This window comes from Ochotona curzoniae, unplaced genomic scaffold, assembly GCF_017591425.1.
Source record: "Ochotona curzoniae isolate NIBS_2020 unplaced genomic scaffold, NIBS_Ocur_1.0 contig_883, whole genome shotgun sequence".
Classification (NCBI taxonomy): domain Eukaryota; kingdom Metazoa; phylum Chordata; class Mammalia; order Lagomorpha; family Ochotonidae; genus Ochotona; species Ochotona curzoniae.
Genome location: NW_024466599.1, coordinates 50,902,725 through 50,930,442, shown reverse-complemented (window position 1 = coordinate 50,930,442; position 27,718 = coordinate 50,902,725). Strand labels below are relative to the sequence as shown.

The 27,718-nt window shown below is 43.6% G+C and overlaps 1 protein-coding gene across 1 annotated transcript in view; it reads right to left on the bottom strand.

The window, feature by feature from the left end:
- Positions 1-27,718, bottom strand: part of ACOXL (acyl-CoA oxidase like) — a 284,350-nt gene that overhangs the window by 107,275 nt on the left and 149,357 nt on the right. The window contains 1 exon segment of the mRNA XM_040993353.1: positions 8,711-8,800. Within this exon segment, the coding sequence (XP_040849287.1) occupies positions 8,711-8,800 (90 nt within the window).

The window sequence follows — 27,718 nt, the reverse complement described above, 5'->3', positions numbered from 1 at the left end:
TAGACTTTATTATTATGATTATCATTTTATGATATAGTTTTTTATAATACATTTATGATACACATTTTATTATGCAGACCCTGGGATTTCCATTACCTTCTCCTCAAACTCCCTCCCCCACCACTGAGTTCCCTTACATTATTACTTCACTATAGGTTTTCATAGACAGTCATATGTCCATCATTAAGGGCATGGACAATGGCAGAGAGTCCAGCATCCTATTGTCAAGATACAGTAAACAGTTTCATTTCATTGGGAGTCCATCTTTGAACTGGTAGTAGAGATGCATACCGCATTGTATCCTCATATCTGTATATGATAGTCTCCATTACACAGTTACTGTACATCCCCTTAAATGAAAAGCCACAATACAAAATCAATAACAGGAAGAAAGAAAAGAGGAAATTAACAACATCATAAAGTTAAATAGCATGCTAATGAATGACTAATGTGTCACTAAAGAAATAAAAAAGAAAATCAAGAACCTTCTTGAAGAAAATGATGCTATTGTGTGATCTATGAATCAATGAAGAACTTAATGAGGAAGAAAATGTTCTGAAGAGATGAAACTAAACTTTAAAAAAATCAAAATCCATGAGATATAGTTTCCATTGATCTTTGTTGGTGAGATATGTCTTCTAAAGGCAACAAATAGATGGGTTTTGTTTTTTAATCCAGTCTACCAGTCTATGACTGATGAGTTTAAACCATTTACATTCAAGGTTAATACGAATGGGTGGTAATTTGGTCCTGTCATCTTAGCAATAGGTTGTTCATTGATTTAGTCTTCTGTTGTTATTATACTGGGATGTTCTTCACATAAGCCTTTGGTTTAGATGGGCACTATTCCTCTTCTAACTCAACAGAACATCTTTAAGTATCCTTTGTAGGGCAGCTTTGGAAGAGGCATATTCTTTGAATTTTTCTTTACTGTGGAAGAATTTTATTTCATTTTCAAAGACAAATGAAAGCTCAGATGGGTATGTTGTCCTGGGCTGACAATTTTTTACTTTTAGAATCTGGAATATGTATCTCCATTCTCTTCTGGTCTGTAGTTTCCTGTGACAGGTCTCCTGTGAGTTTAATTGGCATCCCTTTATATGTCAGCTGATTTTTTTCACGTGCACATTAAAGGATCTTTTCCTTATGTTTGATTGAACAGAGCTTGATTATCATGTACAGTGGTGAAGATTGCTTTTGGTCAATCTCCCGTATTCTGTTTCTCAATTCTTTCTTTAGATTAGGGAAGTTTTCCCTTATTATTTCATTAAGTACATTTATAATCCCAATTTCTCTTTCTGCACCTTCTGAGACTCCCATAACTCATATATTTGGCCTTTTGATAGTGTCTTTCGATTCTTGAATACTTTTTTTTAGCTTGACCCAGCTCTGCTTCCAGCTTTTTGTTTGTTTCCCCCTGGTGACAGAAAATATCTTCAAATTCTGAGATTCGTTCTTCTGCCTGCTTCATTCTATTTTGGAGACTCTCCACTATACTTTTAATTTGCTCCACTGTATTCTTCATTTCTGATATATCAGCTTTCATTTAATTCATTTCCTATGTGACATATTCCTTAAGTTACTTGAATTCCTGTATTACATGCTTCTGCTTGTTGATAACAAGCTTTATAACAAGTGTTTTGAATTCTGTATCCCCCATTTTCTTAATGAATACATTGAGAAATACATTAACTCTGGTGTTGGCAAAGGCTTTTGTTCCTTTGCAGGGGAGTCTGCAGTAATAATCATTGTACCTGTGTCTCTTCTTTTGCTCTTGGTCATTGTACTTCTAGTTAACAGTCTTCTCCTTGGGGCAGGTTTCTAAACTGTGTCACCTACTGGTCTACAATTCAATTTTACCTATTGTGGTTGGTACATGGTTCTTTGTTTGCAGTCACTTGTGCTACACCTTCCAGCAAGTTCCAGGTCTGGGTTTTTATGTTAGATGTCTACCATGGTCTCCGCAGCCCCAGCTCCTGGCTCACCACTCTCCCCCCTCCTTGATTCCATGTGAGGCTGCACCATTATCTGTACAACCTTTCTTCAACTTCCAGTTGAAGCAGATCCCAGGATTAGGGAAACACATGGAGTCCTTATATAGCTAGGTTGTTGGTGGTGCTGATCTTGGCAGAACCTGTTGGTTCTGCCACACGGACCAGTATAATGCCAAAGTCGGTATTATTTTCCCTGAGTTCAGTGAGTTCACTCCCAACTCAGCACATGCAAAGCTCACTGCTATCCCTGCAGTCTTTAAGTTTTTCCACCCTGTACAAAATGGTGCTTAATGTGCCACCACTAGAGTTCTCGAATTGCTGGCCATCAGGCTTGAGGGCTACTCGGATCTATCTTGGGTGGAACTTGTAGGATGCCATGTAGTAATCAAGATGGTGGAATAGGGTAAGGACATGTTTAAACAGACAGACAAACATCAGCCAGCGTGACGCAGAGAGGGCACTCCCCAGGAAATAGGAGAGAACAGAATGACAGCAGAGGGGCACGTGGAAAAGCAGACACAGGAAAGCAGCGGACACAACGGTGTGGTGATGTAGTGGCTGCTACCACCGTGGCATTCAGCGAGTGGCAATCTGAACTGCACTGAAAGCCTGAACTCCCGCCAGCAGCTAAGTGGGAAGGGACGTTTACCAGCAGCTCAGGAGGTGAACCCAGTCCTGATGGTCTGTTTGACTTGACCAGGAGCAGAGACAGAGAGGCAGATCCCAGATGGGTGGTGTGGGAACAGGGTGGATTTCACAGCCTAGTCTATCCCCTAGAGCCAAATCTGGTGCCATTTTGTATAAGGAAGCAAAGGCTATGTATAGTACTGTGCTGGAAGTGAACTGACTCAGTGAACTGCAACAATGTCTAAAGTTTGAGGGAAGAGAAAGAGCCAGAGGGATCTTGTTCTCATGGCTGCTCACTGCATGCAATGATCTGGCACTCACTTCTCCATGTAAAAATTCTCTAATCTTTGGACTTCTGGTATTGACACTGCCAGGCCTCCAGCCATTGGGCACACAGCTTGACTACTGGCAATTCCCAAACAAGACTCTTCAAGACAGAAGGCCTACAATCTGAGGCCTGCATTGTGGTGCAGCAGGTAGAGCTGCCTCCTGTGACACAGGCATCCCAGTTGGACACCACAGTTTCTATCTTGGTTGCTCCACTTTCTACCTAGCTCCCTGCTGGTGGTATGGGAATGCAGTGTAAGATGAATCAAATGCCTGGGCCCCTGACACCCATGTGGGAGACCAAATGAAGCTTTGGATTTCTGGCATCAACCTAGCTAACCTTGGCCATTGTGGCTATATGAATAGTGAACCAGAGGATGGAAGATCTTTTTTCTTTCTTGATGTCCCTCCCTTTCTCTCTGTAATTCTGACTTTCAAATAAATAAATAAATAAATAAACCCTTTAAAGAAGATCCTCTCCCCTCCAATCCATCAAGAAAGGGACACTTTTGCTTGGCCTTTAGATAAATTAACTGTAGGTTGTCTGCATGTTTACACTTTGGCATAATGTACAATTCATGCAAGGCTTCTGACTAGCATTCTTTAAGAAAGTTGCCAGAGCAGATTAGGAAGGGATGGATCTCCATATATCTCTAATGAAGCCAAACGAAGTTAGAGTGGAATTTCATGGGCGTGGGGAGTAATCGGATTTGGTGGAGGGTATAATTAAATTTCACTGAGGGCCTACAACCTCTGACCTGTGACATAATGAAAGGGTCAAAACCCTCCCATATTGCTTCAGGGAAAGCAGGGGAAGCCTGCAGAAACTGCAGAATGCCTCAGTCCCGGGATGGGACCTCTGCCTGTTTGGGACAGTGGGAGATTCTCCTTCAGGGAAACACTGGTACACTGTGAGGCCCTCTGAACCATCGCCAACAGGGCACCAAAGCAGGAGCCAGTGGTGAGAAAGGTGGCCTTCCCAACACAGGCAGAATCCAGTGCACGTAGGGAAAGGCCCAAGGACTGATGCCAGCACAGCCTCACCTTGCCTGGCATTGAGTGGGCACCCTCCTGGGTGCCAGGCAGCCTGAACGTACTGAGCAAAGGTCCCTGCCAGAGTATGTCCACCCAGGGCAAGCAAGCAGGCCCCTCCTCCCCAGCATGAATCCAACACACCTTGAATCTCAGTCTCTCACTCCTAGAGGCCATGCCATGCCTCAGCAGGCTGGAAATCCCTCTTCCCGCAACAGGTATTGGGAGGCTATGGTAGGTGCTATTTTGGGGAAGCCACTGTCCTGGTGCTAGGCAGGTCTTGGTGGACAGGTCTGTCTCTATCTGAGTCCCTTTCCTGCTGCCATTTCCAGTGACCAAGCAAGAGGGGACTACACTTCTCTATGGCGACAACGCCCTCCAGAGTAGAGCCTCAAGCCCCCTGACAGCCCAGCATCCCTGCACACGAATGCCACAGGAAGACCTAGGCTCTTCCTCTGTCTCATTCCCACTTCCACACCAGATAGCAGAATCCCTGTTTCTCCTCAGGCTTCCACTTCAGTTCTTAGAGTTGGACCCTCCATAACACTCACGACAGCTACAGTCAAAGATGGCGTCACAAACTCACGGGCAAGCAGTGAAGAAATACAGGCTGAAGGTATAATATATTTCCCAAAGGAGCAGTTGTTGAAAAACCTCACCAACTTGAGTCACCCACTCAGAGGGAGAAGGTGCAATGATGCAAAATGCACTTGGCACAATGCCTCAATTACTGAATCCTCCTGACAATCTTATTACAACATTTGAGACAAGAAGTAGACCAAAGAAGAGGGAATTTATTTTATCTATCATTTCAGTTATTCAACCTCAGTCTGAAAATATTGATATCTGTCTTGATTCTTGGAGAGAGAGACTACATCCACAAAATTTTTATCACCGTACAATGATATAACTCTTCTATTATCAGTTACTGCTTTTAATCTCTCACCGTGTCTGATTTATAAATGAATCTTTCTCAAAGATACACTTGTATAGAAAAAATATATAGTATAGTATGTAGGGCTCTCGTATGCTCCATGGTGTCAGGCAACCAGGGCTGTTTAGAAGGCATTCTTGGAGAATGCAGAAAGACCATGTCACTTAGCGCAAGTCCGCAGTGATTCTTCAAAAATTCTCCCTAGTGCTCTACCAGAGATGGCTCTAAAAGCTCAGAAAATGACGGAGACTTGCCACTGGGTAGCATGTGGTGCTTTGACATTCCAATGACCTTATTAGAGGTCTGATCAGTGTCCTCAAAATGTCTCAATTCCTGTATTGACGAAAGGTTCTTCCACCATAAGAAGCAACCATCTTCACTAAAACACCTATAAGACACACACACACACACACACACACACACACACACACACACACACACGGAGTGTTCTTTTTCAGTCACCTAGAACCCTCCCAATATGGATGCTGATAATCTACAGTATTTCTTTCCAAATGCACACATGCATAGGATTCTGTTGGTTTTATTCCTCTAACCATTTTTTTTTAAATGTTGACACACATTGGTAAAAATACAGCTAATTCACAATCATCCAAAGGAATCCCATGAGTTCTTCACCCTATATCCTTATAGTAAAACATCCTAACCAGGAAAAATGGTCTTGTTGTGAGCCAAAGAGCTTTTCAGGTTTTGCTACTTTTTCAAGTGGTCATGCATGTGTGTGTGTGCGTGTATGTGAGAGACAGAGAGCGTGCACACGCATGCCAGCGAGAGGATGCAGCTCTCTGCAGTGTCGCATGTGTAGGTTCTGTGATCCCACCTCTACAGCGAGGATGCAGAACTGGCCCTTTACAAGGATCCTCCTACCAGCTATCTGGAACCACAGTCGCTGCCCTCCCCATCCCTGCCTCCCACATTGCTGGCAACGTGGATCTGACCTCCATTTCCATATTTTATCATTTCAAGAACATCATGTAAGCGGCATCCTATAGTATCTAACCTATTAAGATCGGTTTCTTAAATTTGGTATCTAAACCATTTTAAGAATCAATAATTTCTTAGTTTTCTTTTAAAAATGAATTTATCTGAAAGCTAAAGTGACAGCTGGAAAATGACAGAGGTCATCCTTTTCCTGGTTTACAACTTAAATGCTGACATCAATGAAGGCTGCGCTGGACCAGATCAAAGCCAGGGGCCAGGGACAACTTCTGGGAATCCCACCTGGGGGACAGGAACCCAAGTTTTGAGGCCACCACCTGCTGCGTTCTGGGGCGTGCAACAGCAGAGAGAGTGCGATGCAAACCCAGGCACTCCAGGTTGGCTTGTGAACATCCCAAGCGACACCTCAACCTGTCTCACTGATTCCTTACTTTTTAAAAATATCCCATGAAATCAACGTATCATGGTTTTTTTTTTTCAGTATTCACTGGCCAAAGAAAGATTGGGTTGCTTCCACATGCTTGCTGTTTTGAATAAAACAGCCATAAAGACTCAGTGCTAAGTTTTCACATATCTAGGAGCAAATGCCCCAGGGTGTAATTGCTGGGTTATTCAACAAGCACGTGGTTAGTCTTCAAGGAAACAGTTGCATTTTTTTCCCCTGGAGTGGCTGTCACATTGTGAAATATCAGGAATCCAGTCTGTGTGCTTCCTTGCCAGCACGGTCTGTGGCTGATACACATAGTTTAGCCGCTGAGAGCCACATTTCAAGAACGGCCAGTAACCTCTGTACATCCTCCACATGCTTAGTGGCCACTGACCTGGCCTCTCCCACAAAATGCCTGCTCGTGTTTCCTGCCCAATTTCTACTGATTTCAAGGAGTTTTAAAATATGTTTTAGACCCAAGTCTCTTGTCAGAAATGTTACTTGCAAATGAATTCTTCCTGTTCATATTTCATCTTTTCAATCCCATTCACAGGGTCTTTCACACACACATACACAAATCTTTTATTTTTGTGAAATCCAATTTATTAGTTTTTCCTCTTAAGAATTGTGCTTTTGCTATCAGGAACCTGCTCCTTAACTCAAGGTCTCAAATATATTCTGATAAGTTTTCTTTCTCTTAAAAGTTTTATATTTAAGGCAATAATCTACATTCAGGCTTTTAGAATGTGAGAGACCCTGGTCAGCGTTCATTTTATGACTTTGAGAACCCAATGACTCCAGCAAAATGGAATTGCTTTTAGAAATGTTTCCAAACATCATTAAGACACACTTGCAGAGGCTAGTTTCTGGGTTCTCTATGCTGTTCCATTTATCCACGTGTCCACCCCTACCAGAGTCTCCCGATGCTTGTTGGTTGACTCCTGTCTAGGTTGAATTGTCAAGAGGGAAATTCCAAGAAGGACAGATTATCTAAGTGTGTCGGCTGGAGGTTCCCCCTGCACTTTTTTTTTTTTTAATAACACAACAGGGTCCTGCGTGGTAGCCCTACATGCACCAGGATCCCATATGGGTGCTGGTTCGTATCCCAGCAGCCTCACTTTCCATCCAGCTTCCTGCTTGTGGCCTGGGAAAGCAGTCAAGGATGGCCCTAGGCCCGAGTCCAGCACCTGTGTGGGAGACCCAGAAGAAGCTCCTGGCTCCTGGTTTCAGATCAGATCAGCTCCAGCCATTGTGACTACTTAGGCAGTGAATCAGTGGACGGAAGATCTTTCTGTCTCTCCTTCCTCCTCTCTGTAAATCTGACTTTCCCATGAAAATAAAATAAATCTTTTTAAAAATAATAAAATAAATACAACATTGTGGGACATGCATTCAGCACAGTAACTAAATCATTTTATAGGAGGCCTGGCCCTCACATTGATCCAGCTCCCTACCCATGTGCTAGGGAAAGCAGCAGAAGTTGGCCCGAGTGCTGGGACACCTGGGAGTCCCAAACGGAGTTCCTGGACTCTGGCTCCAGCTTGCTCTAGCCCCAGCTCCTGTGGGTGTTTGAGGAGTCAAACAACAGATGGAAGATTCTCTCTGCTTCTGCCTTTCAAATAAATTAAAAATAGAAATAAATAAATTGTAAAATGCTACAGTCTGATAATTTATATATACTTCTGTAGCATTTCTACTTACCATAAGTTTTTAATTTTTGTGACATACAGAACTCTTTTCAAGTATGATTATAAAAGCTATATAATTCCCCATTGAGGGCTCTGAACATAATTTACACAATCATTTTCTTATTGCCAAAAATTTAGATTCCAATATGATTGCTATAATAAATAATGGACTAACCAAAAACATTTTTGCCTTTAAGTTTTTCGGTGTTTGGGATTACTATCTTAGGCTAGAGTCCCAGAAGTAGAATTATATATAGTTCAATAACAATATGCAAGAGGACCCCTTGCACCCTGAGCAACAATGGGAATTCAACATGCATTCAAATGTGACCAAGAACTGCCTGGCAGTATGTCCTAATATGCATTTCTTTGATCACTTAGTGAGGTTGACTAGTTGCCCTCCTTTTGTAAATTAGCTTTTTATGTCTTTTGTTTGTTGATCTTTTGGGATTTCTATTCTCTTATGGCATGGCTTTCCTAGCAGAAGAGTTCGACTGAAACTGTACCCATGACTTCCTGAAACCAAAAAAAGATATAATTCAATGCCAAAGATCACCTAAAAGATAAATAATGCAATCCTCCATTCAGCTACTGCAAATCCTAAGGGTCTAACAGAAAAGCACTCATCAATTAAATGAAGATACCAGATTGAGATAAAACAGAACATGTCAGCTTTATGCATAACTCTTCAAAGTTACGAATGTGAAAGGAATAAAAACTGTACCTGAAGCATAACGACATTGTCACCTTCAAAAGTCACCAACACATCTGTGTCGCACTTCAGACCCGCGATCCGGTTTTCCATCATGTAACCCTATTGCAGAAGGAAGAGAACAAAAAGCTACACTTTAACTTGGCAGTTCTTTCATTACACAGAACCATTTTCTCTGAAATTAGAAAGCAAGGAATTTTTTCACATCATTCTATTTCTGATGGGATCTGGATCCACTACATCATTTCTTGGTCAGTAGATACCACTTCGTGTTGCATTTACAGTTTCTCCATATTTTCCCATACGATTTCAGCAAATTATGCTGATTTTTTTTTAACATAGCAGCAGCTTATGGCTCGTTCTCAAAATGTAGGCCCTCTTGGTGCACCCGCACACTGCAGAACCGGCAACTGGAGAGGCAACATGGGAAGGAAGCAAGGCTTGGCTCTGCTCAGCCCCAGGCTTTCCTTTTCTGAACACACTCTTCCAGCACCATGCCCTTTCCAGGAAGGTTCTAGAATCCTTCCTGGTGTCCCAGGCGGCTCCCAAGGTCACTCCTGCCTGAGTTAGTCATATGCAAGATGTCTGAGCTGTTATTTCTCTCAGGAGCATTTTCAGTTAGCACCTTCTCTCTGGACAGCAAACGGCAAGCTCAGGTCCTACCAACAGTGTCAGGCCCCATGGTCCCACAAGCAGTCACACACTTGGATTGTCAGGCATGCTCTGTACCCTTGGGCCTGCTGCATTTCTGCAATGGTCTGGACTTCTGGGTCCTGCTGCCTTCAGAGCCATGAGAATGTGCAGTCACTAGCCCGGCTCCCTTCTGTCACAACCCCACTTGGAGGCCCAGCCACCTCTCCATTCCCTCCCCACCACCATGCAGGGGGGTTTATAGAAGCAAAGGGGCCTAGGCAAACCCATGGGACCCCACTGTTCCCTTCATAAAGATAAACCGATCTTATTGCAGATTAATAAACCAGACACATTTTAACCCTGGAGAGGTTCACTTGCCCCTCCACCCATGACCCCTGGGATTCAACTTGCAACCCCACATGAAATTAGGTATTGCAGGGTCATAACCATGCCTCGCCCTTGAGGACCCACCACAAGCCAGGAACCGTGCTGGGTACAAGCTTCAATTACTCCACTTGGTCCTTCTGGTCCTCACAACAGCTTTGAGAGGTGATTTTTATCCTTCTTTTATAAATGAAAAGACTCAGGGATCTGCTCAGAATGTTCTAGAACATTTGCTCAGATTCCAGTGTGGGACAAGATTAGCACTAACTATCCCAGCTGAGTGGAGAAATGGATAACATTGAAGAAATAGAATACTCTTTTCTCTGCGTATTTTGGGGGAGAGAAGCGATAAGTACTTGGCTGTCCTCTGACTTGCTCCCCATCCTGACTCTGTAGATCAGGAATTCAGGGCACTAAAATGCATGGGAGAATCATATTCGAAGGGCAGCCAACTTGGCAAACAGATGCTGACAGCCTCTCGGAGAGCAAGGCCATGGAGTCTGGTGAACATGAAGATGCTTCATTTGGGAGCAGGTGTTTGGCTTTGAGGTTTAGACATTGGCTCCTCACAATGGAGTAGCTGGGTTTAAGTCCTGGCTCCACTGCTTACTGCAACTCCCAGGCAGTGCACACCCTGGGAGGCAGCAGATGCTGGGTCACATGGTACAAATCTGTGACACTGATGTGGAAGATCTGAGCTGACTCCCTGGCTCCCTGTTGCTGTGGCATTTCATGCATTTCTCTCTTAGGTGGTGAAACTCAGTTCTGAATTGCTCTGCCAGCCTGAAAGTTGGAAGGTTGGGTAACAGTGCCCGATGGTTCTAGACTATGTACAGCTCTCAAGAGCCAAGCCAACAAGGTTCGCATGTCCCACTGAGCTTGCAGGGAACTGGGAATGAAGTACTGAGGCAAAAAACCAAGGTCGAATCAGGTGTGAGGCAGCAGCTGTGATAGGCTCCATTGCTGCCTGTCTCTTGAAGTCACCAGGGGTATCTTCACCATCTAATTCCCTTGGAATAGGCAAGAGGGGCCCAGCCTCAATAAAGGCTACATCCTTGGGGAATGTTAAGGGTCTACTTAGAAACCCTCAGGCTCATCAAATATCCGTGGACTGGGCAGAGGTATGCACTAGTTTTGAGAAAGGCCCCCAAGGGACAGCACTTACTGGTAGCTACCTGGAAGGACCAAAATTCTAAAACCCAGGCTCCCAAATTTGTTGTGGACAAATGACTGTGTATGTGTGTGCATAATTTTTTAAGTAAAAAGTATGGGTTTGGGGCAATTATGTTGGCTTAACTGGCCAATCTTCCACCCTCAAGTACCAAGATCCCACACCGGCATGAGTTCATGTCCCAGCTGCTCGATTTCCCATCCAGTTTCCTGCTTATGGTTTGGGAAAGCAATAGAGGATGGCCCAAAGCCTTGGGCCCTTGCACCTGCATGGGAGGCCAGAAGAAGCTCCTGGCTTCAGATCAGCTCAACTCTGGCCATTTAGGCCATTTGGGGAGTGAATCAGCATATGGAAGATCTTTGTCTCTCCTTCTCTCTGTAGATCTGTCTTTCCAATAAAAATAAATTAAAATTTTTTAAAAGTGTTGGTTTTGGTTTTTACTAGTTACTAAAAATAACACAGAGGCACCATAAAAATAAACCAGGAATTAAAGAAAAACCAAGTTATCTACATCCTTCCAGTGTGTGAGATAAATGGGTACCAGATTAAGAGTCACAAGTCTGGAGGTAGGAGTTGGCAGGGTCCATGGAAATGGACATGAAAGACTGGAAATCCCACAGTGTCTCTAGGTAAAAGGGAGTCACTGGGTGTTCCAGTAAGAGGAGAGAGCAACGGAAGTGCAGTCAGAAGAGGCCTTTGTGAGCCTGTACAAATCAGCACCACAGATCATGCCAAGGGAAGGGACAGCAAAGAAAGTCATTATTGAGGACCAGTTAAATGTAAAGTGTCACATAGGCCACTTCCACAATGTCATCTCATCATTCCAGCTTAGGACCAGGAAAGTTGAGAATGAGTCAGGGGTCCCTTGCTCTGTCTAGCCATGCCTCTTGGGTGCTTTGTCACACTGCTCACTCCACCTGCAACTCCCCTCAGATCTGTATGGGGTGCCATCCACGCCCACCACCTTCACTCCCATTTGTGATCAGAAGTTTCCACCAGTGGAAGCTGACCATGGCCCCTCAGTGCAAAACAGTTTTCCCATCACCACCCCCACACTCCATCTCTGGACCCCTTGCCGATAAGATGGCCAGTCTCTATTACTAACCAGATACCTGAGCTGGGATTCCCCATGTCCCTGGGTGGAACTTTCCAGGTTGTTCCAGCATCTGTCTGAGACCCAGCACAAGACCCTGATATTGCTCAGCCACAGCCACATGAATGCCACGGTGTGTTCTGTGTCCAATTCACCGGTGCTCTCTATCGAAATACAACCAGCCTTGCCCCCTCTGTCCATCCACCCACATGGCTGGCCTGTGCTGCCCATCTCATCACTGTTCTGTCATAAAACCATCCCTCTGGCCAACTGTCTGTTCTCTGTGCAAGAGAGATGAGCGCTATGAGCATGGAGCTCAAAGCGCTGGGCTCCATGCCACCTTTGTACCCCCACCTCCGCCAAGCTCTTTCTCCTTGCTTGCCCTTTGTTTTTTCTTTTCGCCATTTTCTTTGCATTCTGCATACTGCTTCCCATTTCTCACAGCACACATATCCTGCCCCCCTTTTCTCACAGCACAGTTTATCACTGCACATGTTGCCTGCCCCTCTTTTCTCATTGTACAGTCTCCTGCCCTGCCCCTCTCCTTTTTCTCACAGCACATGTCTCCTACCACCCTTTCCGGGTTCTTGTTTCCCATCTTTCTTCTCTCTTCTTACTTCCTCCATGTTGCTTCTCCTGTCTTGTTCTGTGCTTCTTTCTTTAAAATGGAAATTAAATTGCATGTCCATATATTTCAATTTATATCTCCCATTTTCTTTATGCATTTACCTATTGCTGGCCATTTCGATTGATTCCATGTTTTAACTATTGTGAATAGTTAAGCAAAAAACATGGGTATGCAGGGATCTTTCTATGCACTGTGGGATTGCTGAATCATATGGAAGTTCTACTCTCAGTTCCTCCCCCCCCCCCCCACGAATCTCCATTCTGATTACAGTAAGTTACCTTCTCACTGGCAATGCACAAAGCTTCCGTTTTGTCTGTATCCACGTGGACCCTTGCTGTCTTCTGTCTGTTTGGTATTGGCCATGCTAACTGGGGAGAGGTGCTCTCTGTCCTTCATTATGTCAATATGATATATTATGTCTCGATTTGCATGTGTTTAACTATCCATACATTCCTGGGATCAATTCTGGTGATTGGTGTGCTCTTAAATTCGATGTGCTAATATTGGTCGTGACTCTGCATTTATGTACGTTAGGGACATTGACCTGATGTCCTTGAATGGTCTTGATATCACAGGAACCATAACCTTCCCTCACCTTGTTCTGAAAAGTGTTAGTACTGGTTCTTTCTGTGTTTGTTGGAATTCAGCAGTAAAGCCATCAGCTCCTGGATATTTTGTATAGAAAACTTTTTATTACTGATGCAATTTTCTGCAGCATTTGTTGGTACAGATGGTCTGTTTCCTCAAAGTTCAATCTTGATAGACTGTATGTGGCTAGGAACTTACCCATGTTTTCTAAGCTTTCCAATCTGTTGGCATACAATTGTTCACAACAGTCCTGAATAATTTTTTGTATTTTTGTGTGTCAGATATAAAGTCTAATTTCTGTTGTCTTATTTATTTATTTAGGTTTTTTTTTTAGTTCAGACTTTATTAGGCTTGCTTATTTTGGTAATAAGTGAACTCTTCAGTGATCCTGCATATTTAAGACTCTACTTCATTTATTTCCGCTCTGAGATGTTCCATTTCTTCTATTAATTTTAGATTTAGTTTATCCCTACTTTTTTTGGATGGCTTCACTGCTAAATTCTTTAAAAAAAATTTTTTTTTAATTTCATGATTCAATTCCATAGGCTCTGCGATTTCCCCTCCCCCTCCCTAAATCCCCTTTCCCCACTGATTTCCCCTATATTATTTTAATAGTGTAGTCCTTCATAAGTAGTCATAAGTCCATCATTCTGCGATTTGAGAGTATCCTAACACTGCAGATATGGACAATGGCAAAGAATACAGCATCCTATTGTCAAGGTATATTTAACAATTTCCTTGAGAGTCCGACTTTAACTTGGAAGCAGAGATGAATACTGCATTGCAACTTTCCATCTTGATATGACAGTCTCCATCACACAGTTCCTCTAGATGACTATGTGTACATGCATATTTACCTATACATTGCTAGATCTTATATTTTGCAAAAAAGATGCCTTATACCAGAGGGAACATATGATATTTGTCCTTTTGGGAATTTGAATTCTCTTAGCACTCTCCATACTGACTTCTGTAGTGATTGTACCAGCCTACACTCCCACCAACAGTGAAGGAGAGTGCCTTTCTCCCCACATCCACGCCAGCAGATGTTGTTAGTAAAGTTCTGAATGTAAGCCAATCTCACTGGAGTTAGGTGAAACCTCTACGTGGTTTTCATTTGCAATTCCCTGATAGCTAGGGAGCCTGAGTATTTTCTTCATTTGTGTATTAGCCATTTGAATTTGTTCTTTTGAAAAATGTCTGTACACTTCCTTTGCCCATTTCTTCACAAAGTTGTTTGTTTTGCTGTTGTTGAGTTTTTGAAGCTCTTTGTAAATTCTGGATACCAATCCCCTGTTGGTGCAATCTTAACTTGTTTATTTGAGGTCATTCTTCTTTGTCTGGTATATATGTTTTAGTACAAATTCAGCTTTAAACTGCTGTGTTTTATCCCTTAGACTCTGATATGTTGTGCTTCCAATTTCAACTTGTTCCACAAAATTTTTCAATTTCTTCATTGGCCCATTGCTTATTCACTGATCCATTAGTTGTTCTGTATACTTTTATAATTTATCATGCTTTTAACTTCCAGTTTCATACAGTTATAATCAGAAAGGATACATTTCATATTCTTAGATTTGTTAAGATTTATCTTGTTACCCAATATTTGTTCTGTCCTGCAGAAGGCTCCATGTGCTGCAGAAAACAATGTGCATTTTTCAGCTCTTGGGTGGCATTCTCTGTAAATGTTTGATTGTGAATCTGGTGTAGAGTGCCATTTAAATTGAATATTTCCTTGTTGATCTTCTGTCTCATTGAGCCAACCAGTGCTCACAGTGGGGTGTTGAAGTCTCCCACTCTTGTTGTACACGTAGTACAGTCTACATATCCCTTTAGCTCTAGTAATGTTTGCTTTATATATTTAGATGCTCCAATGTTTTGTGTGTGTGTATGTTTATTCTAGTCTCTTGCTGAACTGATCTCTTGATCATCACATAACAACCCTCTCCCCTTCTGAAAACTTTTTACTTTAGTCTACTCTATTTGATGTAACTATAACTATTTTTGTTCTCTTTTTGCTTTCTTTCACATGGGATGTTTTTTCGTCAATTGCCTCTTTAATACCCATGACCCATGTATTTGCTCTTTTGATGTTACCCCACCAATCCTGACAGGCCCTTCATTTCTGTTCACCCTTCCGTGAGTGTAAATTTTCAATCAGTTCCTCTGTAAGTTCACAGACTCTTCATGATCAGTGCTGCTGTGGATGCTCCTGATCACTTTTTTAGTCCCCATTGCATCCATTGTATTTTTTCTGCTCCAGCACTTCTGGTTTTAGTCATTATTATTTCTTAAAGATTTATTTATTTTCACTTGAAAGTCATAATTTCAGAGAGATCTTCCACCCACTGATTTACTTCCCAAATGGCCATAATGCGTAGAACTGAGCACATTCAAAGCCAGCAGTTTCTTCTGGTCTTCCATGTGTGTGCAGTGGTCCAAGAACCTGGGCCTTCCTCTGCTGCTCTCAGAGGCCATTAGCAGGGAGCTGGATTGGAAGTAGAGCAGCCAGAACATGAACCAATGCCCATTTAGGGTGCCCATGCTACAGGTGCCACCACACTGGTCCCTAATTATTATTACTCCAAATGTTGCTAAATTTATCTGATAAATTTCTGAATTGTTTCTCTGTGGTTTTTTTTTTTTCCTGGAAATTAACTAGATTTCTTGAAGCCATTATTCTGAATTATGCTGTCCACTTGATAATGCCACCATTTCCTGATGAATCCTATGGCTGTGTCATATCTATGAATTTTTGTAGACACCTGATCCAGGCTTCACAGTCTGATGTGGTTAGAAAATGCCCTTTAATAGCAAGCCACTTTCTCTGCCACCTACTACGTATACATGTTCTTTCAATCACTCCCCAACAATGAATAGATCACGCTCCTGTAACACAGTAGGCTCTGTTTCCATGCTGGAGATGCAGCAGAGAATGCAACAGAGTCTGAGCCTCATGGAGTCACAGTCTAGAAGGAGCAGATTGCCAGGAAATAAATTTGTAGAAAGCAAGTTCTAGCACAAAGGTATAATTGTTACAGAATGATATGTTGGGTAATGAAAGTCAGGGGACAGAGTGGGAGGTGATGGGAGAGATGGTGTCATAGGGGTTGGCCTTTGTGAAGTGGGAATCTCCTTTTTATTGTTATTAGCTCTCATTTATTTGATGGGGTGATTGAGGGAGAGACAAGAAGCCTGAATTAGAGGCAAGGCAGTGAAGTCTCTAGTCAGCATAGAGTTGCCTGGCTGGGGAAGGAGAGCCTTTCCTGGGCCCAGCCACATCAGCAGCCAGTTCTTTCAGGGACAGAGTTGCAGGCATAGGAGGAGCAGGGGAAAATATGACAAAGAATACCCAAGACTTCTTGACCCACACCAAGGGCCCAAACGACAAGGTGCTGCTTTCCCACAAACCAGGGCACCTGCAGGGGACCCTCAGGGGGTTGAGAAAACAGCAGAGCCCAGAAATTGAACTTCACCCCAGGGCCACTGGGACCATCTGGACCAGGAGACAACAGGCTCGGGCTCAGATGAGAAATGGCTGGAACCACAATTCCCTAACAAGGGCCCTACTCCACCACACCTGTGTCTGTCACTGTCCCAGACAGGAGTCTGGGCTCACCCAGTTGCTTCCCTGGCTCCCTTTCCACCTGAGTCCTGTACTTTTTCAGAGGCAAAGCTCCAGGCAGAGTCTCCTCTGTCCAATACACCACTACCTGTGCTATCTTGACCGAGTCCCTTCCTAGCTTAGACACTCAGCATCCCTACTGGAGCCAACTGTCCTCATGAGTACCTGCCCCTGCTAGAGAGGAAGACTAGCTTCCCTAGTGGCCCTGGCTCCCAAGGGACACCCTCTATCCACGGAATTTTCCAGAAGCATCTGAAGCCTCCTGGGGACAATAATCATGGCTGTTCCATGTTCTGCCCTGCTGCTCCTGCCGCAAGCATTTTCCCTCTACCTGCAATACACACAAACACCTCCACCAACCACAGGAGTTCCATCTCATTTTTCTAGTCTCCTGGTTGCTTCAGTTCTAGCTGGGGCACCAAAGGTGTCAACTCAGTGCCAAGGCTGCCATATCGCACAGGACGCTTAGGTTTCTATGTTCACTTGCAGCTGTCAACTGCAGAAAAAACAGGATTCCATGCTCCAAAAGCACAGCGCACCTGCCCTTTCCAGCCAAGATTCTGCTGAGAAAGGCATGAAGGACTCCAAGTGAGTTACAGCTTTTCTCAACCACAACGAACCAATGTGCTCATCGCAGGACTTGTGTGCCAGGCCAGCCAGGCCTCCCCGTGCCTGGTGCATGGGCTGCAGAAGCCTGGCTGGGGAGTGGGCTGCCTTTTCATCCTGTGTGCTCCCCCTAGGAAGCTCTGCATTTGAAGAGCCTGAGCAAATGTCTGAGCTCTCTTACATCTCAAGTGAAAGCATCCTATCTAGATACCAGTTCAAGGCCCGGCTGCTCCATTTCAAACCCAGTTCCCTGCTTGGGGCCTGGGAAAGTAGCAGAGGCTGGCCCAAGTCCCTGGGCCCCTGCACTCATGTGGGAGACCTAGAAGAGGCTCCAGGTTCCTGGCTTTTGCCTGGCTCAGTCCTGGTTATTGCAGCTATTTAAGGAATGAACCAACAGATGAAAGAGCTCGCTCTCTCTCTCTCTCTCTCTCTCTCTCTCTCTCTGTTTCTCCTCTTTATCTAACTCTACCTTTCAAATAAATAAATTATAAGCCTTTTAAAAATACACTTGGAAGAGGCCTATATGAAACAATACAGAGGATGTGTGCATGAGTGTGTGTATTTGTGTTATGGGCTGAATTGTGACCCTCTGATACACAAAAACCCAAACTTCCAGAACCTATAATGTGACTGTTCAAAAACAAGATCTTGGAAGTGGTAAGATAGAGCGAAGTCAGTAAGATGGACAGTAAACCAAGTTGTGACTCGAGTCCTTCTAAGAAAAGGGCACCTGGACATAGACACTCCCACAGAGGGAAGAGCATGTGAAGACACAGTGGGAAAAGACAGCAACCTGCGGTCAAGGAAACAGGTGAAGGAGACATTCAGCCTCCAGCATCAGGGAAAACTCAGAGGACACCCTGCCTCTGGTGTTGGGTGCAGCAGCCCCAGTAGATAACCACAGCACGAAGAGGCATCTGCAAAGGTGGTCCCCAGAGGACCAAAAATGCCACCTGCCTTCCAGGATGAACACAGCTTCTAGAGTAAAAGGAAACCCCTCAGAGAGACGGTCAGCTCAAAGACTCAGCATCACTTCAGGTTTTTCTTACAGAGCAATGATACATTCGATTTTCATTGCAGTTCTTCCCATACTGGGGACTATTTGCATGAACATCTGGCAGCTTGGGAGAGAATGGGAGAAATATTTCCAAACCCAAACATGAGTAATATTTACCATTAGCTTCCTTCACTCTTAATAAAGAAAAGAAAGAAAAAACAAATGAAACATGGACCAGACAAAGGGAACCCTAAACCCGAGTTGCAAGCCTGGACAGATGCCCAGGAAGCATGGAGGTGTGGCCCAGAGGCTGAGCAGGTTGCTTGAGGTGTTGCCCCACTCTGCCTTCTGGGTTCCATCGGCCCCTTGGCAACTAATTGTGAATGCCACTCAGGTTGTGTCCCATTTCACTGCAAACCCCATGAAACCTGTCTTATGCACTAGAAGTTTAATGTTTTCCTGCTGTTTTGCATGTCTCTGAATTTCTAACTGGCTGATTACATTTAATATGTGTATCAGAAAAAATCAGAAACAGGCACCCTTTTCTTTTTTTTCAACAAAGGAGGGTAAAGTTTGTAAATGTGAAGAACAGCTGAAATCAATTTTCTCTTATTTGTTAAGGGAGACCCAATTAAAACTGTACATAGACCCACCCACCCAGAGGGATGCAACTTGGAGCTGTATCAGCTTTGCACCTGTTTGTTTGACCCAGCCCCATGCAAGAGTAGCTAGCTGCATGCAGATTCTCAGCGCCATTGCCTCTGATAGTTTTAGGTCATTCCAGAACCCACTCCAGAGCTCAGGGCCCAGCAGAAGTGAGGGCAATTCAAGTGCCAACATCTCAAGTGGATGCCAGTTCGAGTCCCGGCTGCTCTATTTCCCATCCAGCTCCCTGCTTACGGCCTAGGGAAGCAGTAGAGGACAGCCCAAAGCCTTGGGACCCTGCACCAGCATGAGAGATCTAGATACCCGCCTTCAGATCAGCTCAGCTCCAGCATTGTGGCCACATAGAGAATGAACCAATGGATGGAAGATCTTTCTGTCTCTCCTTCCCTCTGTAAGTCTGCCTTTCCAACTAAAAAACAAATAAATAAATCTAAAAAGAAAAAGTGATAGAAGGTTGACCTGCCCAGTCCTGGGGCCTCAGAAGGCAACTCCATGACTGCTATCCTGCACTACCAGGACCAGTGGCCCCAGGAAGAACAGGTGTGAAGGAATCCCTTCATAGATGTGCTGCCAAATGTAGACCAAGGTGCCCCAGGTCTCAGGCAGTACTTTAGCCACAGTGAACTATAAACAAAATCCTGCCCCCATCAGAGAGATGAGCATTAGTCCAGTGGAAGAAATATGAAAAGTCTTCTAAATATTTGTAGAAAATGGGATTAATAGCTAAGGCACATTTTCCCCAAATCTTCAAAATATTTGATTTATTTTCAAGAGAGATAGAAGGATGAAGAGAGTAAAAGAGAGAGAGGGAAAAAGAGAGAGCTTTTTCATCCACTGGTTTACTCCCCAAATGCGTGCAATAACCAATGCTTAGCCGATCCAAAGCCAGGAGTCTGGAACTTTATTCAGGATTTCCACATGCGTGGTGGAGAACCAAGTACTTGAGCCATTATCTACTGCCTTCCATTTGCATTAGCAGGAAACTAAATGAGAAGCTTGGGGAACCAGGACTCAAACAATGCACCCCAATATGGGATGCAGGGTTCCTGAGAAGCAACTGCACCAATGAGCCAATGCCAAGCCTCTCCACAAACTTTCTGAAGAGCGCTGGTACCTCATTAAAATTCTGTGTCAAGTCCCAGGAAGACGATTATTAGCCATAGGAGGAAATAAAATAAAAGCAAGACAAGACCGTTTCCAAGTGGGATGTCAGAGACCTTGTTGAATTTGGGACTTTAAGCAAGCCATATTGGTCGAGCTCAGAATGACAAAACACTTGCCCAGGGTGAGAGAGCAGCAGGTACAAGCAGCTTGAGGTCATGAAAGAGTACAGGATGTCCAAGGGCTAACCCCAAAGATAGGGCTGGGGAGCCAGACATAGAACAAATCACTCAGAGTTTCACAGCCAACCCAGGGATTTCTTCATGTTAGCATAGATGTAAAGTAAAATCAAACGTCAGATGTTTGTGGGAAAAGATGAGATGCACACATCTGTGAATGTTCAACGTGACAATGGGTGAGACATCCCAGGAGATGGGTCAAAATGCATTAGACACAGGGATCTAGAGATGAAAGAAGACGTCTGGGGAGCATGTAAATCAGAGCCCAACCCCTTGGTTATATGTCTAACCCGGAAAAGGGCTGGGATCACTGCAGTAGTGAGAGTATGGAGCAGAGGGAGCTCTGAGTCAGATCTAGACAGTGCCTGGTCCAGAAGTCAGTGAGAGGACAGCCAACAGAGATCAACTAGATGGGAGGGGAGAACACCACTGGGCACCGTGTCCTGCCGGTGAGGTGTAGGTATCAGCTCGTAAGGCTTCCTGGGTGCATGCTGTTGAGCTTAGGCTACTGAGGACCAAGAAGGGCCTTCTGGAACAAGCCACAGGGAAGCACAATGAGGGAGGGAAGCTAAGTTTCTTGGGATGTTGGTTTACATCAATATAGCAAACTAATGGAACCCATTGGACACAATCTTGATAAAACGCTTTTCAAAGGTCTTTTCAAATGCATAGCTGAGCCAAGCAAAACAAAAACCAGACACAATGAAAGACATGATCCAAATGAGGCCAGGAATGAAGTCGTATCAAGATGTCTAGAGAAATCCACTCTTCTGGAAGATGATATCTAGGTATGGGTGAAATAAGAAAACAGCATCCCCTGGCCAAGAAGATAATAAGGAAACCTGCTGGTTTCAGCTCCTGGATGTGAAATAAAGAGAGAAAACATCTCTTATTTTTTAAGATTTTTTTTTTTATTGGAAAGGCAGATTTACAGAGAGAAGGAAAGCCAGAGAAAAAGATCTTCCATCTGCTGGTTCACTCCCCAAGTGACCATTATGGTTGGAGCTGAGCCAATCTGAAGACAGGAGCCAGCAGCCTCTTTCAAGTCTCCCAGGCAAGTGTAGGGTCTCAAGGCTTTGGGCCAACCGCAATTGCTCTCCCAGGCCACAAGCAGGGAGCTGGAAGGGAAGCAGGGCAGCAGAACACAAACTGGTGTCCATATGGGATCCTGGTACATTCAAGGTGAGGATTTAGCCACTGAACCTTTGTGTCAGGCCTAAGAAAACATCTTTATTTAGAATTGCCAATGTAGCCTGCCTTCCTATGGTTCTGGAACCCCCAAAGCCCAGGCAGAAGATCCAGTCTGAGCCCCTGAGCTGTGGTCTCCAGACACATGACATAGGCCCCTGCAGATACTCTCTGACCTAAAAGAAGCAGCAAAATAAACTTCTAGAGACTATAAACTGAATGTATAAATTACAAAAGACAAAGAAATAGAAGACCGTCAGAAGAGGTAACATTCAACAGGATCAGGACGGCAGAGCCTCCCTCATCCACCCTGGGGGAGACGAGAGAAAGAACCATGAAGAAGGAACACTCAAGGTGGCTGCGGCCTCGAGGATTCAGGAACTGATGAGTGACACAAATCCACAAAGTTGGCACACCCCAGTGAGTTTCTCTAGGAATAACACAACCAAATTACGACTACACACGTTGCTGTGAAACCACAGATCAACAAGACCAACAACAAATCTTAATAGAGGCAGACAGAAAAAAAAAGAGATTACTGCAATTACATTTAGACAGGCAGCAGATTCCTTGGCAACAAGTGAACCCAGACAAGCAGCACAAACTTCAAAGAACTGAGAGAAAATACCTGTCAACGATGAATTCTACACTTAACCTTTCAAGACCGAGCCTGGAATAAAGACACATTCAGACAAACGGAAATCACAGGCCCACACCAAGTGCTGATCTGAAGAAAGTATTCTAGGAACAAAGAAAATGACTACAGAGATGTGAGAAGGAATCGTGAGCCAAAAAAAAACTTGGTAAAAGGTGGGAGCTCCCGAAACACTGGCTGCATACAACAAAAGAATTCGACGGTTTCCGAAAGTGGAATTGAAAACATATAGTCCCGAGGTGACAGACAGCAACTGTAGGGAGGTGGGAGCTGGTGATTATTAAATAACCCAAGCTCTGTTATTTCTGGGGAAAAAAGAAAGACAACAATTCACTTTAGCCCTTGTAAGTTAAATGCACACTTAAAAATTGCTAAAGTGGCCACAAAATTAGCAAACAAAGAGTAAAAACTACGAGAGGGGAAAAAATGAAAATTAGGAAAAAAAAAACCACCATAAATCTAAAAGTTAGAAGCTAAGTCCAAACAAGCAGAAATAAGACACCACAAGTGAAAAATAAACAGTATGTGTGGTGGGCATTTAGCCTAGCAGTTAAGGTGCCCCAGGGCCTGGGTTGGAATCCCAGCTTCCTGCTTGTGTGGACTCTAGCAGCATTGAAGATGGCACAGGTATTCAGGTCCCTGCCGCCACACGGGGCACCTGGATGAAATTCCCAACTTCCAACATCTGCTCAGCCAAACTCGGGCATTTGAGGAGTGAGCCAGTGAGGAGTGAGGAAGGGAGCTCTCCTTCTGTCTCTCTCACAAATAATTTCTTGAAAGAGTAAGATGGAAGAAATTAATGCAAATATAACAGTAGTGACCATGAGTACTTAAACAGCAAATATTATCTTTTCAGGATAAATTAAACATAAAAAGCAGGCAAATGTTACTTGTAAGAAACATAAAATACCATATAACAATAAAGTATGTAATGGGCAAATACTAACCAAACGGAAGGTTTTGTTTTTATATCAGTACTGGGAAAAAAAATACACTTTAAGGCCTTACCAGAGATACAGAGACTCACTACATAAGCAATATTACAATTCCTAGGAAGGTAAGACAATTCTACACTCACAAAAACTGAATAATCCGATTTTAAAATGATAAAGGTGAAATTGTTGGACATGCAAAGGTCAGATCTGCCATCAGTCGTGGGAGATTTTAACACACATCCCACAGTAATCGACAGATCAGATAGACCAAAGCTCAGTGAAGGCAGAGGACATCAAGCCATTAATGAGCTCGATCTGTTAGTCCCGCTGGAAACCCTGCAACCATACCATAGGCACACACTTCTTGGAGGCACACATTGAAACTGACTGGATTTTAGACTATAATGTAAGTCTTAATAAATTCCAACAGCTCTCTATCCCCTTGGCAATTCCTTCTGACTACAACAGAGTTAGATGGAAAAGCAACTTCATAATATCAGAACGACAGTCAGAACAGCAGCTACAAAGAAGGCAGAACTGTACAGGGGCTACTAATCACATGGCCTCGGCTTGACCATTGGCTCTGCCAATTTGGGAGCTGTGTGGTATTGAGAAGACTACTGAGGCTTTCAGCATACCAGTGTTTGTACAGATAATATTGAGGTATTAATAGTGCTATTTTTCAGGACCAGTGTTTGGCACAGCAGTTAAGATGCCAGTAGGAGTTAAAATACCCTATCGGAGTGCTTGGTTGAGTCCTGACTCCTCTGCTTCTGCCCAGCTGCCTGCTAATGCATACCTTGGAAGAGGCTGCAGGTGATGGCTCAACTGCTTGGATCACTGACCCCTGCGTGAAAGACTGCGTTCCAACCTCCAGACTTCAGCCTCGCCCAGACCCGACTGTTGTGGACATGGGGAGTGAATCAGCAATTGAAACTTGCTCTCGGTCTCTGCCTTTGTTTCTATTTCTGTCTCTTTAGCTTCCAAGTAAAATACATAAAAATTTAAAAAGAAAAGTAGTACATGTTATAGGATGACTGTTAGAATCGATGTACCAGAAAACCAAAAATCTTACATATCAAATTGTGGCTGATGTAGCCAAAGCAGTATTTAAAAATAAAGGAACAGTTTTCAAAGTTTACAACAGAAGAGGAAAATGAGAAGATTAAAAGACAATGCCCTAGCATCGACCGTTGCGCTCACTTGGGGAGTGAATCATCAGACGGAAGATCTTCCTCTCTGTCTCTCCTCTCTGTATATCCGCCTTTACAATAAAATAAATCTTTAAAAAAAAAAAAGACAATGCCCAAATTGAGATAGTAGACAATGGGTAGGACACAAGAAAGCAGAAGCAAGTGAATAAGAAAGATCTGAATTAATGAAACAAACAGAGACAATGGAGAGGAACAAGTGAACCAATAGTTCATTGTTCGGAACAAAAAAGCTCAGGAGAGCAGAGTAGGAAAAAAGGAGTTAAGAGGGACCAATATTCAGAATGGCAACAGCATCATAATCACCGATACAGACATACAGACATAGTCAAAAAAGAGGACATTGTGACCTTCTTGCCACAAACTTAAAACTAAGAAATAGATAGATTTCTAGAAAAATGTAAATTACCAAAACACTTTCAGGAAGAAAAAGGAAACTTGAATGGCCCATAATTACCAAAGAAATAGAATTAACCATTTACAAATGTCCTTACAAAAAAAAAACACACAAGACTTATATGGCTTTTTAGTTATTGTACAAAATATTCAGGGAACAAATAACTCCACTCTATGCAAACTTTTCCAGATATTAAAGAAGGAATACTTCCAAGTTATTTAATAGGGATGATATAACTTTAATAGACAAACTCAATAAGGACACTTGTAGAAAGGGATGAAGATCTGCCAAATGCATAATCGTAGACAGAAAAAATTCTATTCTAAGCAAATGACTGGCAAAGATAACAAGCAGTGTATTAAATGCACACACAATCTTTAAACCAAAGCCAAAACAGACCTTCCTTAACTTAATAAAACTACAAAATATCCATAACTGATAGCATCCTTAATGCTGAAACAGTAAGCATACTCCCTTTAAAGTCAAGACTAAAATTTAGCTGTGTGTTATTAATCACTTCTTTTAACCGATGTACTAGAGGTCACTGCCATTTTTATAATTTTAGACCAAGAGATACATGTAAATAATGGTAAAGGAAGAAACAAAGCTATCATTTGTTATAAATTACCATCTTCATAGCAAGCCCAAAAGGTTTTCAACAAGTCATTAGAATTATTATGACAATTTAATCAGGTTGCTGGAGATAAGATCAGCCTATAAAATTTAACTCATTTTGATACATGTGCTAAGAGGATTACCGTCTGTTTTAAATGCTATCATATACTTCTCAGTTTGTCCAGTACCACTAGATCAGTGGCATGCACATGCATGCTCAGATAGACAAGCCCATTCTCCAATCCAGAATGACTACCTCGGGAGCGATCCAACGTGAAGCGAGACGGAAATCCAGAGCTGGTTCTGTCATTCACCATCTTGCGTGCTGGCATGGAGATGCTATCAAGTTGAGCTCGGGACCAGAAGTATTTCAGATTTGGGGATGTTTGTATCTGTGCAGTATCTTAGGGATAGGGCCTGGGTCTGAACATGAGATGTATTTACCTTTCCCATACACCTCATACACATAGCGTAAGAGATAATTGTATATAATACTTTTAGGTCAACTGCGTTTTGACTGAAACCCACTACTTCAGGTCAGGTGGAGAATTTTTCACTTGTGGCTCATGTCAGTTCCCAAAAGATTCTGGATTTTGGAGCATTTTGGATTTTTGCTTTAGGAATGTTCAACTTGTACTCTACTGATCAAAGGGAAGTCACAATATATGGAAGGGCAAGGAGAAAGAGCAGACTCTTTGAGATACACCCCAAGGCTGGGATCACAGCTCCCAAGGGATGGAAGCCTGGGCCCCACACCCCTTCCCAGTACCTGGTCCTGAGGAGTTCTGCATTCTCTTTGCCTCTGCCCCTTCTCACCCTCCCTAGTGAGCAGGCACTCTCCTTTCTTGCTTGGATGAGTCTGTAAGGAATCTCTCTTATTTGCAAGACATCCTATCTAAAAGGCTCACAGATTCAAAAGTCGGCTTGCAAAGCATCCTCGTCTCCCTTCTTGTCTCCTTGATGCAGTGGAGGGAGAACCCTTCCGAAGAGCTCTGAACTGCCTGTCTCAGGGGAAGCTCGAATGAGAAACCAAACACTTTACAGTAGATTCAAAAGTTGGCCCCTTGGCCCTGGATTCCTGCCAGCCCCCAGCATTATTCTCTCCTCACCCTGGAGTCGAGCCACTACTCAGGAAATTCATCATCGCCTTGTTTATGCCCTTAAGACATTTGAGCTGAGGCCTTCAGAGGAAGGTTGCCAATAGAATGGATTCATCTTGGGTCCTTGGAGCAATCTCTCTTCTCTTTATCAGTGCTGAGGGTCAGTTTGACTGGCTGCTACCCTCCTACTCTAATTTGCCTGACAAGATAGACCCAGGGATATCAGACACTCACAGAGATGACATGCAGGCAGACTTTCTCTCTGTGAGATGATTCTGTCCAGTGACCATAGATGAAGAGCAAGAGAAGGCAGCTTGGTGTTTTTTGTTTGTTTGTTAAAACCAACTATGGGTTGTGTTAAATGAGTGTTAAGTGTGGAGCACTGGTTAATGTAGATCCCATAGGACCAGGGAATCGAATCACCTTCCCCCGCCATATCCAAGAAAAAAAAAATAATAAATGAGAGGAGGTCCTAATTGATGAACGGCAGCCATGGATTTGGAAGGCCCTAATCAGAACACCATAGGAATAACAATCCCTGGTTCCATGTCATTATCTGTCAGGGGATTAGAGGTGACAGCTCTTCTAGGAGCCCCATGCTTCACTATGGGAGTGTCCTGCATGTCAGGGAGCCAAACAGAAACTTCTTTGTACAGTAATAACTGATTCCTTGCACCTGGAGCAATGTTCTTTCAACAAAGAGAACTCACTGGTCATCCACCAAAAGGTGGTTTTCATGGCACTGTCTTTCCAAACACCTCCAGCCACACAGGTTAGGATCTGCCCAAAGCTCACCAAGTGATAGCAGTGCCAAGAAGATACTGGGACTCCAGTATGGAGCCTCCATTGCCTCGATACTCCTCAAACACCCTCACATGCTGGAGTCAAAGTTCTTGTCCCACTCCTGAAGGAGCCTGGACAGCCTGGGCCAGGGATCCTGCAGGTGCTGTTGTGACATCACATTGCTCCCTAGGAAGAGGTCTCTGAGAGATAATGTGGAAAGGGAACGAATCGGTCAAAAACTTGTGGGGAATCCAGAAAAAGACACTGAGGCTAGGAGGAGTGTTATCACTAGAGGGAGGGCCACAGCACATCTGTACTCTCCTGGACCTTGCCCCACTTCCTTTTCCTCACCACCTCAGTCACTTGGCCTTAGCTGCAGTAACATCTGTCCAACTCACCCCTACC